Source organism: Suricata suricatta, chromosome 2, assembly GCF_006229205.1.
Source record: "Suricata suricatta isolate VVHF042 chromosome 2, meerkat_22Aug2017_6uvM2_HiC, whole genome shotgun sequence".
Lineage (NCBI taxonomy): Eukaryota > Metazoa > Chordata > Mammalia > Carnivora > Herpestidae > Suricata > Suricata suricatta.
In genome coordinates, this window is record NC_043701.1 from 96,213,001 (window position 1) to 96,225,912 (window position 12,912).

Genomic DNA, 12,912 nt, shown 5'->3' on the forward strand with positions numbered 1-12,912 from the left:
TGTACACCTAGGAGTGAAATTGTTGGATCGTATGGTAACTCAGTTTAACATTTGAAGGAACTGCCACACTATTTTTCCAAAGTGGATGTACCATTTTATGTCCCCGCCAGTGGTCTATACTCTCCACAGCCTTGCCAACACCCTTGCTAACATTTTTTCTAAGCCATCCTGTGTGTGTGAAATGTGAAGTGGTATCACAGTGTGTGGTTCTGATGGGCATTTCCCTGAACACTAATAATGCTGAGCATCTTTTCGTGTGCTTATTGGCAATTTGTTTATCTTCTTTGGAGAAATGTCTATTTAGAATTATTGATTCTTCGAGGAAAAAGAGTAACCTTCTCAAAAGCCCCTTCTGAAAGGCAAGATAGGTGGTCAGTATGCGGAGAGCTCTACAGATCTGACCCCGTTCACGAGCAGCAACTTTTCATGGAGGCCTTGAGTGCGTAGAGATTCAGAACCAGGAGTCCTTAATACACTGAAATCTTTACAGTTTTCTTAAAGGGGAAAGAGAACACATAGGAACCTCTATCAACTAAAACTCATTTTTCAAACTTGGTTTGACATCATAGTAGGAATTTATAGTGGAACATTCTTCAGGTTGTCTTTTTCCTTCTGGAAAATCAAAATATACTTGAATGTCTGTTCCTGGGACACAAACGAACATAAAGTATACTTATTATGTGCCTAGCTGTTTGCATACGTGTAAATCCCCACAGCCACCATCAGTGGGTTGCTATTAGGAACGCCAATTCACTGACAAGATTGAAATTCAGATAAACTATCATTTTTAAAGGCCACCAGCCACCAAACCTTTCAGGGATGGGAACTGAACCACATCTGGCTGGCTGTAAACCTCAAGCCCTTTCCTTTCCTTTGCGGCTTTGTTTTGCTTTTGCTCATTAATGAATACATACGACGCACTCTTGGCATGTTTGTAAAAAGACTGCCTAACTCTCCCTCCAGAAAGTACGGCCTTCTGCATTCCCAGCAGCACACTCTAGAAATATGCACCCAACCCTCCAGTCCCCCCTGGCATTTTAACATGTTTACGTGGTTCTACTTTTTGGTTTGTTTCTTTGCTTAAAATTCTGTTGTTAATTGAAGGACAATTTAACTGTGGCTCTTAAAATTTCCACAGTCTAGTGAGCACTAACAGGGAAGACCAAGTCCTTGGTTTTAGGGAACAAAGTTTGGTTTGTCTATATATATTCCGATTTAGGTTTCATTATTTGTATTCTGTGCCTATATTTTTATTTTCATGAATTTATCTCCTAGACTAATCACATGAGTTGAAATATCCCTCACAGTTTTGTTTTGGTCACCCTGAATCAGTGACTGCAATGGATTAGTCTGATATGTAAATAAGAAATGGTAGAAAATGCAGATCGATGACAAACAATCCAAGCTGGTAGATACCAGTGGGAAGACGGTATATTCATTGGTCAAGATTTCTGTTTCTCACAAAATAAAAGACTAGATTAACTTGGAAATCTTCCTAATGCAAAAGAGAAATGCTGACTCAAATATTTAAAAAACTTTAGAGTTCATGGAGCATTGTCTCTAAGGCCACACAGGCTCTCTAGGAAACTTGGGATTACAGGTCTGAGCAGGAACATACTGCCATTACTCACAAGTGACATGCTTGTGTACATATTTTGTCCCCACTAGACTGTGAGTCCCTAAGGAACTAGCTTTTATGTTTCCAAGGCTTATTGGAGTGTGCTAGATGATGAGTACATAGTATTGAATAAACGTTTGTGAATATTCACTTTGCCTCTGGGTGAGAGTGAGGGGACCGGATGGCATAACATCGAAAGTTATAGAGAAAACCCCCAATTTCAGAAACTGACTTTGAAAAGCTAGGCATAAAATAGCTATATTAGGTAAGTGTTGTTAAGAGTCACACCCCTCTGTCCATTTGAGCACATGTAGATAGAATTAATAGCAAGAGAGATTAGGAGGATCAAAAGGGAGGTTGTTAGCGCCCCTGGGAACTAAAAACATCAGGAAAAAATGTGAGATTATGCTGAGTGAGTGAGTCAATTATAAGAACGTGACTGACTACATTTATGGCTAATAAGAGAACCAGGTCCATAAATTGTTCTGTTGCCTTTTGAAGAAGCATCTTCACATATCTAGGTTTGGTATTGGTCTTTTCGTGGCCTTTCTTTAGATCCTTGCTCTCTGTGGAATGTCTGCCTCTGCCCTTAATGAAGTAGCCGGGCACGATAAATGCTTTCTCAGTCCTGCTGTTCATTCACTAAGCACCTGTGTACCGAGCCCGGGTCTGTGCCAACGACTGTCCCACAGTCTGTGGATCTGGAGGCGAGCAACGTGGACTCCACCCTGAGCAGCCCCAAGGCATGAGGCCTCACTGAGTTGACACTTTGTGTATACTGCCCTATAAGGGGCTAGGTATATACACACACTCCTATCTTTTCAGTCTACATACATGTAACTGTATCCTGTATAAAATAGTTGGAACAGTAGTATGGAAAGTATGTACATTAGGGGAGCAAAACCTATAGAGCCATACTAACATGCATTCCCAATTAAGATTTAAATCAGACCTCTTGCCCGGGGAAGCTACTCTCAGTCTCCATTTCTCTCCACACAATGTTGGCAGATGTTGTGGGAGAAGCAGTGACTTGAAGCATTTGACGGGGTGACCGATACACAGCAGATGCTTCAGCGCCCAGTCACGGCACTGTGCTCGGGCACCAGGTTGCCCTGGGCAAACGGACGACTGTCTTCCCGGGGGAGGGATTCACATGTGTTCCTCACACTCCTCCCCGGAGGTCAGTCTGGTGCCAAACGACCAATTACACAAGGGTTGTGAAACATTTTAGAGAGCCTGCTACCAGTTCAGTGTTGTGTTGGGACCTTCTCATTAAGAGTGTTCTCAACACGTTTTAGGATGTGAAGACTCATGCCCCTTTAGACTTGGAATAACTGACTTTGTTCCTTTGCGGTTGAAGGTTGAAGATGAACTGATGCTGGCCCCGGGATTTGCGGCCCCACCTAATCTGGATTATTCAGGCTATCACCAGTACATAGAGGAGAAGCTGCCTCCAGAAAGCCCAGCACTGTATGGCCTCCACCCGAATGCTGAAATAGAATTCCTGACCGTGATGTCAAACACTCTGTTCAGAACTTTGCTGGAGATGCAGCCCAGGAATGCACTCATCAGTGAGGAGCTGGGGCAGTCCACGGAAGAAAGGGTAGAGGGTCTTTCTTTTTTGTTGCACTAATCTTTAGTGTACAACTCGGTGGATTTTTCCCTTTCTATACACCTATCTAACCACCACCCAGATCAAAATACACTACATTTCCAACACTCAGGGTCAACACCCTCCCTGTCCCATCTAAAGGGAGCTTCATCTTAGCTCTGTCATCATAGGTTAGCTTTGCCTGTGTTTGAACTTCAAGTAGATGCATTCATGCACTGTGTACTTACGTAACGTCTGTCTCCTTTCATTCTGTGTTACATTTGTGAGATTCACCCATGATATTGCATGGGCTAGTGATTCATTTAGGTTTCATATTCTGTTGTATGAGTCTGCAATTCTTTCTTTCTTTATTCTATAGTAGGTGGATATTTGGGGTTCTTTCTAGCTTTTCACTATTATGAAGATCTCAGCCATGAACATTCTTGTAGTCTCTTGTCAACCAGGACTCCCAGAGGTGTCCACTCCTACTTCTTACCCTCTTTGCAAAGAAGGGGAGTTGCTGGATCACACGGTGTAATGCGTAGTTTCAGTTGATATTCACATGCAGTTTACAAAAGTGCTCGTACCACTTAAACTCCCACCAGCAGTGTGTGAGTGTCACCTGTTCTCTGTCCTTGAGTTTTGTGAAGGGTCATATTTCATTGTGGTTTTAACTTTGCATTCCTTAGTCAAGGGGTGATGCTGAGTATCTTTTCATGGGATCACAGTCATGTGGGTATAATCTCAGGTGAAGTACCTGTTGCCCATTTTTTAAATCATTGTCAATGTTTTTTTACAGATTTGTAAGGACTCTGTTCTAAACGTGTATCTTGTGTCAGATAGATGTATGGCACACCTCTTCTCCAGATCTGTGACTTGCTTTTGACTCTGTGGGCTGTCATTTTATGATGTTGCTATCAGATTATCTGGGGAGACTGGCATTATTTTCAAGGTATCATGGGGATGAGAAATGGACATCAAACGCTATCTTTTTTACATTTAGATTAAAATCTTGTTTCTTATTAACTTAAAACCTTAATAGTTTATTTTTCCCTGGATGGATTTGCCCTTATTCCCCCTCACAGTTATTAATCAGGATTTGACTGACAAACATCAGGTTGTTGGAACTTACTCTCCGGTTTCCTTATCGTGAGGTGCAAGGAATTTTCTGTATTATTTCTTGAAATATGGCCATTTGTTGAGGCACTTGGTTGTCCTATAGAGGCTTTAGGTTTTGTTGTGTGTTTTATCCCATATACGAACATCTCCCTTATCTGAATATTACACTTTTTTTTAAGAAGACAAAAAAGAAAAAAAATCCATTTAGCAAAAATCATATCATTTAATAGAAGCAGAGAGGTAGATGAGGTCTTCATTTAGTTTTGGGTTTCATTCTTTCCAACAAAGAAGCTGACTAACATGTTAAACCAGAAACTACAGAGCAAACAATCCTGAGAGGCTCAACACGCCAAATAGGCAGATTGTAGCACCGAATCTATTGAGTGCTTACTATATGCTAAGCGCTTAAAGAGAGTGCTTTACAGATAAGCCATTTCGTCCTCAGTAGCGCTGAGCAGTAGCAGGATCCTTGGTCCAGAATTAAGTTGAGGTGGTTTGCCAGACAGCTAGACAGGGCCAATGAAGGAAACCAGCTGATTCCAAAAGCAAGCCCTTTACCTAACTTGCCTACTACACCATTTCATACTTGCTGCAGCTGCCATAGAGGAATAAGATTCCAGGACCTGAAAAATAACCCGCCAGGGGCTAAAGCAACCTGCTGTTAATGCTGTCAGAACCAGAGGCGGTAATCCGAGAAATCAAGGGAAGAGGGAAACTGGCCTGAGGCTGAACAGGCAACACTGTCTTCACTCTTTTATTTTAGGTGTTTGTTGGTTTTCCCTAGTTCAGTGAGACAGGATAGAATAAACTTGCACATTGAAGGACTACATGCATCTTTGCATCTTTAATGCATCCATCTTTTATTTCTTCAGGGCAGGAAGTAAAGACAACAGAGGCGTTCCTCATTGTTGAAAATGTTGACACTGCTCCCAAAATTTTAGGCTATGTCAGTTGGAAGAGGTAACATTATAAGGTCATCAGAATTAGCTCAAGCTTAAAGGGCATTTTTGGTTCATGGGACTTTCCAAATGATTTTTTTTTTAATTAGCGGATTACAAAACGTAATACCCAAATGTTGAGGTTCCACTTGCTCTGATCCTGTCTTTGTATGTACAAGTGAAATGTAGTTCCTGACAGTTCTTCAATTCCCTAAATGCTAATAGTGAATAAACTGCAAACAAATAGTAGCTCCTCCCTGGTGGGATCTAAAGAAGGGGAGGGGCTGCGGTCACGCTCCGGGGGCTAAGCTAGTTGGCAGTGGCAGGCTGCCCACCTCCAGGGAGCGGTGGGCGTGTTCTCGCTGCATTAGCAAGTGTCTTCGGGGGTTGTGGGCTTATTCTGGGACTTGCAAAAATCCAGGATAGCGTCCCTGTGACTAAAAATGAAACACAAAGAGGGCACCTGGTTGACTCAGTTGGTTAAGCATCCGACTCTTGGTTTCCTGAGTTCAAGCCCTGCATTGAGCTCTGTGTTGACAGCATGCAGACTGCTTGGGATTCTGTGTGTCTGTCTGTCTGTCTCTCTCTCTGACCCTTCCCCGCTCATGCTGTCTCTCTCTCAAAAATAAACTTTTTAAAAAAATCTGAAAAAGCAAAATACAAAGGAGTTAAATTTTGTGTGTGTTAATGATTTAAGGTTAAGAATGTCGTGGATGACATTTTGGAGAAACTTCCAGAAGAGTTCAACATGGCAGAGATAACACAAAAAACCTCAAACAGAAGCCCCTATGTTCTTGTTTGCTTCCAAGAATGTGAGAGGATGAATATGCTCCTTCGGGAAATCCGTATGTCACTTCAACAATTAGACCTTGGTTGGAAGGTGAGTGTAAAAGTGGTACTAGCGCAGGTGTTGCCACGTGGCAAGACACTCACTCTGTGGCCTCTTCTCCACGCCAGGGCGAGCTGACGTTATCCCCTGACATGGAAGCCCAGCAGTCCCAGCTGAGTTACGACACAGTGCCCGACGCTTGGAGCAAACTGGCCTATCCGTCTACTTACGGCCTGGCCCGGTGGTAAGCGACCCCCTCCCTGCTCCCACTGACCTTTGTCCACCTGGCTGCCGGCTCGGCGTTCTGCGTCATGATTGTGTCGGAAGAACTCCGAAGACTATACTTTGTGAGTACTTCGGGGCCGTACTTTGCATAATTGTGCAAACAAACTACCCCTAGCTGTCTTGAGCTTCTCTCACGGGTTGCTCCAAAGGTAAAAATCAGTAAAAAGTTGGGTTGAGACAAGACTCGAGTTCTGGCCCTTTACTTACTAGCTATTTGATCGTGGACAAAATACCCGACCTTCCTAATTTCTCAGTTTATCATCTCAAAACTGTGGGGAATGAAATTCCTTCACTGAGTTATTTAAATGGCCAGGGGAGGTAACCTGAGTTTCATATGCTTATTTCGAAGGCAGTGATTACCAGGGCCATCTCAAAGCTAACTTCTAAAAGGTCACAGTCGGGCACACAGGAAAGCCAGCTGCCTCCACATGTGGCTGCGAGCGCAGAGGGGTGTCCCAGCGCCACGCACGGGAATTCGCAGCTCCCGCGTGGCCCGGGCTTCGCAGTCCACACGTGGCTGGGCAGGTTCTCTCCATTCCTGTCTTTTTGGTCTGGATTTTTGTTTAACCAGTACTTTCCTAAGTCTTTCTTCCATGAGCCAGAATGCTCCTCTGAACCTTCACTGGGAGGCCCCACGAGAACTCCAAATGAGGGGCGCCTGGCTGGCTCATTCGGTAGAGCATGTGACTCTGGGTCTCGGATTTGTGAGTTTGAGACCCATGTGGGGTGTGGAGATCACTTTAAAAATAAAATTGTAAACAAAATGTCAGGGTACCTGCATGGCTCAGTTGGTTAACTGTCAACTCTTGATCTCAGTTTGGGTCATGATCACAGGGTCATGAGTTCAAGCCCCGCTTTGGGCACCACACTGAATATGAAGCCTACTTAAAAAGAAAAAAGTTTTTTTTCTTTCAAATGGCTGCATCTTGGAACTGCCACTCAGCAGCCAGGTGTTTGCTGTGTAGGGAGGTGTGCAAACATCAGAATGGGAGGTGCGTTGTGGGAGAAACCCAGATGGCAGCAGATCACTGGCAGGGAGGAGTAAGGAAGGCTACTCCCTGGATTTCTGTGAATGCTGTGGATGTCCGAACTCAGTTTTGTTTTTGTTTTTGTTTTTGAGAGAGAGGGGTAGGGGAGGGGCAGGAAGAGAGGGAGAGAAAATCTCAAGCAGGCTCTGCACGGAGCCTGATGTGGGGGTTGAGTTCACAAACCGTCAGATCATGACCTGAGACAAAGTTGGACGCTCAACCAACTGACCCACCCATCGTGTGCCCTCCCTCCCAAACAAATTGTATATTTCTGGTAAAAAATATTTATATTGTACTTAAATTTTGCTATAATGGTAACTTTGGACTTCCATCTAATTTTGTGCTTATTTCTAGATTTTTCTACTTTTATCCCAATTTTTTTCAGGCTTCTGTAAGTTTAATAGTTTTCTTTATTCCATCCTTATCCCTGAATAGTTCCTATTATTTTAGCAGATACATTTTACATTGTAACCTACACACTTGACTTTCTCTCTCTCTCTCTCAAAAATAAAGAAAGAAGGAGAGAGAGAGCGAGAGAGCAAATGCGAAAAGGGCAGAGAAGGAGACACAGAATTGGAAGCAGGCTCCAAGATCTGAGCTGTTAGCACAGAGCCCCATAGGGGGCTTGAAGTCACAAACTATGAGACCATGGCCTGAGCCGAAGTCAGATGCCCAACCAACTGAGCCACCCGGGTGCCCTCACACTTGACTGTTTTAATATAAAGTCAACACTTTACTCTTTTTCTCTCTCGCCTCCTCTGGTCTGCCATTGTAATTCAACCTTATTTTAAACCATGTTTTTGTTTATAGTCTATTTATTATTATTATTATTATTGAATTATTTATAGTCACATATAGATGGATATCTTTGCTCATTTGTTGCTTTTTACATCTCATTCTGGGTTCCTTTGTTCTGGGCCCCCTTCTCTTTGCGCTGAAAGATAAAATCTACCCCGGGGCTTTCAGTGCATGTGGAGGGGAGTAAAGGGTGTTCTAAGTTTTCTCCACTGCACTTACTCCACGGCTAACCTGCAATTCCAGCACACGAATAACTTCTCTCAGCACTTGAGTTTGGGAACGCCCTGGTTTCCTGGCGTTTATTAGAGCCAAGGAGACTGTTTTTAAGTGTACTTGTCATCCCTTCACAACTCACCTGTCTTCTCTGGGGGAAGTTTTTAAGAATTTTTTCTTTACCCTTAACATTCTACAATTATACTGCTGTATTTAGGTGTGGACTTTTGAAGTATATCCTTGCTCCTGTGTCTTATTGTGTGTGTCTACCACTTGCTTCCACCCTGAAAAATTCTATGCCTTCTTCTTCATAATCTTCATTGTATATTGCTTATTTTCAATCTGTGTCTCTGCTACATCCTGGTTGGTCTTGTCACTTCTGGGGGGAATTTATTATGTCTTCAGTTGTTTCCGGTTTACTGTGTCTCCTCTTAACTTTTAAAATCTCATTATCTTCAGGGCACCTGCATGGCTCAGTCAGTTAAGTATCCGACTTGGACTCGGTTTGTGCTCTCTTGGCTCCTGGGTTCGAGCCCCATGTTGGGCTCTATGCTCAGAGCCTGGAGCCTGCTTCAGATGCTGTGTCTCCCTCTCTGTCCCTCCCCCCACCCCCCACTCACCCTCTGTCTCTCAAAAAAGAAATGTCTAAAAAAATTGTTTGGAATTAGAAAAGATAAAATTTCGTTGTCCAAAATCCAATTTTTTTTAATTCCAAGTTGTTTATATTGAAATCAGGGGAGGTACCTAACTTGGTTTCATTTCCTGTTTTTATGACTATTATTCTAGTTTCTTTCTCAGGAGTTTAAATATATTAAGAGTCCTTCAGATCCCCCCTGTTTTCATTTGCTGGAAGCCTTCTTGTTCATTGGTTTTGCTGCCAGTATTTCATGCCATATAATCAACTGTCTTTATACTCAAATACAGGCTGCCTGGTTATTTAAAAAAAAAAAAAGTTGAACCCATCCCGTTGCGGCGTTGTGCGCAGTGGAGGGGTCTGTGGCTGACCTTCTTTTCCTTTTCTAAAAGAGAATCTTCTGAAAGCAAAGAAAATTGTGAAGTCTGTCTTCAGTGTACATTAAAATAGGTCTCAGTATTGATTATTCTTGGTCAAATTTTTTTGAAACCTGGCATGTCCCTGATTTTACAGAGTCAAATTTGTAACTTAGGAAAACTCAGATATCCTACAATTTTGCACAACTATTTCATTTTTTGATTAACATCCAAGTTAATTGCACAAAGTTTACGGTGCGACGATTTGAAGAGTAGATTCCTTAGTGCCTCTTACCCAGACCATTCCCTCTCCCATGACCCCTTCAACAACCTTCTCTATATTTGTCTCTTCTGTTTTGTTCCCCTCCGTTTTTATATTATTTTTGCTTCCCTTCCCTTATGTTCATGAGCGAAGTCATATATTTGTTTATCTAATTTGGCCTAGTAGACCCTCCAGTTCCATCCACATAGTTGTAAATGGCAAGATTTTATTCTTTCTGATTTCTGAGTAATACTCCATTCTGTATATATATGACATCATCTTTATCCATTCATCTGTCGATAGATATTTGGGCTCTTTCCATACTTTGGCTATTATCAATAGTGCTATAAACATTGGGGTGCATGTGCCCCCTTGTATAAATACCTACTAGTGCAATTGCTGGGTCATAGGGTGGTTCTATTTTTAATTTTTTGAGGAACCTCCATACGGTTTTCCAGAGTGGCTGCAACTGCATTCCCACCAGCAGTGCCAAAGAGATCCTCTTTCTCCTCATCCTCCCCAACATCTGTTGTTGCCTAAGTTCATGTTAGCCATTGTGACAGGTGTGAGGTAATATCTCATGGTTTTGAATTATATTTCCATGATGAATGATGTTGAACATTTTTTCTTGTGTTTCTTCGCCATCTGGATGTCTTCTTTGTAGGGGTGTCTATTCATGTCTTTTGCCCATTTCTTCCCTGGGCTATGTTTTTTGGGTATTACGTTTGATAAGTTCTTTATAGGTTTTGGATACTAACCCTTTATCTGATATGTCATTTGCAAATATCTCCTCCCATTTCATCAATTGCCTTTTAGTTTTGCTGATTGTTTCCTTTGCTGTGCAGCTTTTTATATTATGAGGTCCCAATAGTTCATTTTTGCTTTTGTTTCCCTTGCCTCTGGAGATGTGTTGAGTAAGCAGTTGCTGTGGCCCAGGTGAAAGAGGTTTTTGCTTGCCTTCTCCTCGAGATTTTGATGGCTTCCTGTCTTAGGTTTAGGCCTTTCATCCATTTTGAGTTTATTTTTGTGTATTTTCCATTTCATTTTTAAATATTTTTCTTCCCTGGTCATTTCCAAACCAGAATCTTGTTTATAGAGGTTTAAAAACCTGTTGCAATTTGGCTACAATGCATATCCTCTTGTGGCAACATTTTTAGTTAAAACGTTTAAAAAAATCTTTTTTTAATAAACTTTTTAAGAGAGAGAGCATGCAGGCAGGGAAGGGACAGAGAGAATTTGAAGTAGGCTACAGGCTTTGAGCTGTCAGGCTCAAAGTCATGAACTGCAAGAACATGACTTGAGCCAAAGTTGGATGCTTAACCAACTGAGCCACCCAGGTGCCCCTAAAAGTCTTTTTTCTATCCTTGCTTTTCCTGTTCTTCACCGTGTCTTCAATGATGTTTTCCCTAAACCAGAGATTTGAAAGAACCGACACGGGGCAGGCAAGAGCCATGCCCAAAGCTAACAAGCGTGACACCAAACTTGTGGCAGTCACCCCTGCAGCTTTTCTAACACTTCACCACCTCGGGTCCCTCACCCTGGAGACCTGCCTGCTGGCTTTGACATATCCACACTCCACTCTTTCCGGCAGCCTTTCATCCTGTTTCAAGGCTTGACAAGTCTCCTGCTTTTATCGGAGAGGCTTATCCTCCTGAAGCCTCTGTGAGAGCTGCACTACTACTGTGCTGATGAGTTCCACACGTGGGTAAAAGCAGCGCATTCTCCAACCACAGTCATGCAGAGGCCTTGAGGTGTTGTTTCCCTTATCACCTTTTCCTTCCCCCACCCTTCCTGACAGTCCACTGTAGGTGGGAAGTCCCCTGTCCGGGCTCTCCGGCCTCTGCCCTTCCCAGCAGCCTCCCCCCAACCCCAATCCTCACACGCATTGCCACACACCCTGTCCACACTCTGTTGGGAGCCTGTCAGGTGGATTATACACACATCACCTGTGTGTGGTCACCACCCATCACTAAGAGGATCTAAGTAAAATTGTTAAGTGGAGGTGAATTTTCCACACTCCCCACTATTTCTTGGTTACTATAAAATTTCAACAGGGAAAAAAAATCTTTTTAAAGGGATCTACCTCATCGTATTGGAAAACTCTATTACTAAAAAGTGCATTTGTTAACCAGGTTTAATGACCTCCTTTTGCGATGCCGGGAACTTGAAACCTGGACCCACGATCTTGCCCTTCCGGCTGTGGTGTGGCTTCCTGGCTTCTTCAGCCCTCAGTCCTTCTTAACTGGTAAGCGCTTCGCCTGGGCAGCCCCCGCTGCTGGCACAAATCCTGCCTCACCTGCCCTGGACCCCAGTGCTCGGGACACAGGAGGGAGGGGCAGGAGTGAGAGCCGCGCGTGCAGAGGAAGTCAGGTTCCCAGCATGGCAGCCACACTCTGGTAAACCTTTTGTCAGAGGCCACAGGGTCTCTTACCCAGCAGCTCCATTCTGCCACCCAAGTGCAAAACCACACGCCGTGTAACCACGTGGGCATTTCCAAAAGCAGGGTGCGTGTCCCGCAGGCCCTAGTGGGCCATCGGTGCAGCGCAGCCACACGCACCTGTCCACGAATGGGAAGCAGAGCCGATGCCTCAGGCGGACGGGCTGCTCCCGGGAACCTTTCCACCACTGCATCCTATTTCCTCCTCTTCCCTCAGCGATCATGCAGACCATGGCTCGAAAAACTGAGTGGCCACTGGACAAAATGTGCCTGACCGTTGATGTTACCAAAAAAACCAAGGAAGATTACGGCCATCCTCCACGGGAAGGTGCCTATCTCCACGGGCTCCTCATGGAAGGTAAATCCCACAAGAAATGCACGTAGTTTTTAATTTAGGATCTTTCTTCAATCAGTTCCAAGTTGGTATTTGTCCTCGGTTTCCTCCACATTCACTCACATCTAGCGGTTGACTACCTCGTTTCCACAGAACATAATGCCGGGATCTGTGTCCAGTATCAGCCAACTTTCAGGCATGTAGGATGACGGCTGTCACTTAAATTATCCTATGGTTATTAACACTAGATACGGATGCAAAATTTAAGACCTACACTAAAGGAGAAAGATTGTGAAATGACTGTCACTTCACTCTGACATTTCACTACAAGACTTCCCTAAGACGCCAGTGCACGCAGATCTCTCCTGTGGGTGGCTGGGAGGAAATGCATTCATTTTGAAGAAGTCACATTTTTTTCTTAAAGGGAGGGCAAATCTTGGAGTGGATGTTTCAAAAGGAAGTTTAGATGT

The 12,912-nt window shown here is 43.5% G+C and overlaps 1 protein-coding gene across 1 annotated transcript in view; it reads left to right on the forward strand.

Annotated features, from left to right (window-relative positions):
- DNAH11 (dynein axonemal heavy chain 11) overlaps positions 1 to 12,912 on the forward strand; it is a 335,444-nt gene that overhangs the window by 321,789 nt on the left and 743 nt on the right. Inside the window, 5 exon segments of the mRNA XM_029929863.1 lie at positions 2,979 to 3,221; positions 5,964 to 6,146; positions 6,224 to 6,339; positions 11,804 to 11,916; positions 12,326 to 12,466. Of these exon segments, the coding sequence (XP_029785723.1) occupies positions 2,979 to 3,221; positions 5,964 to 6,146; positions 6,224 to 6,339; positions 11,804 to 11,916; positions 12,326 to 12,466 (796 nt within the window).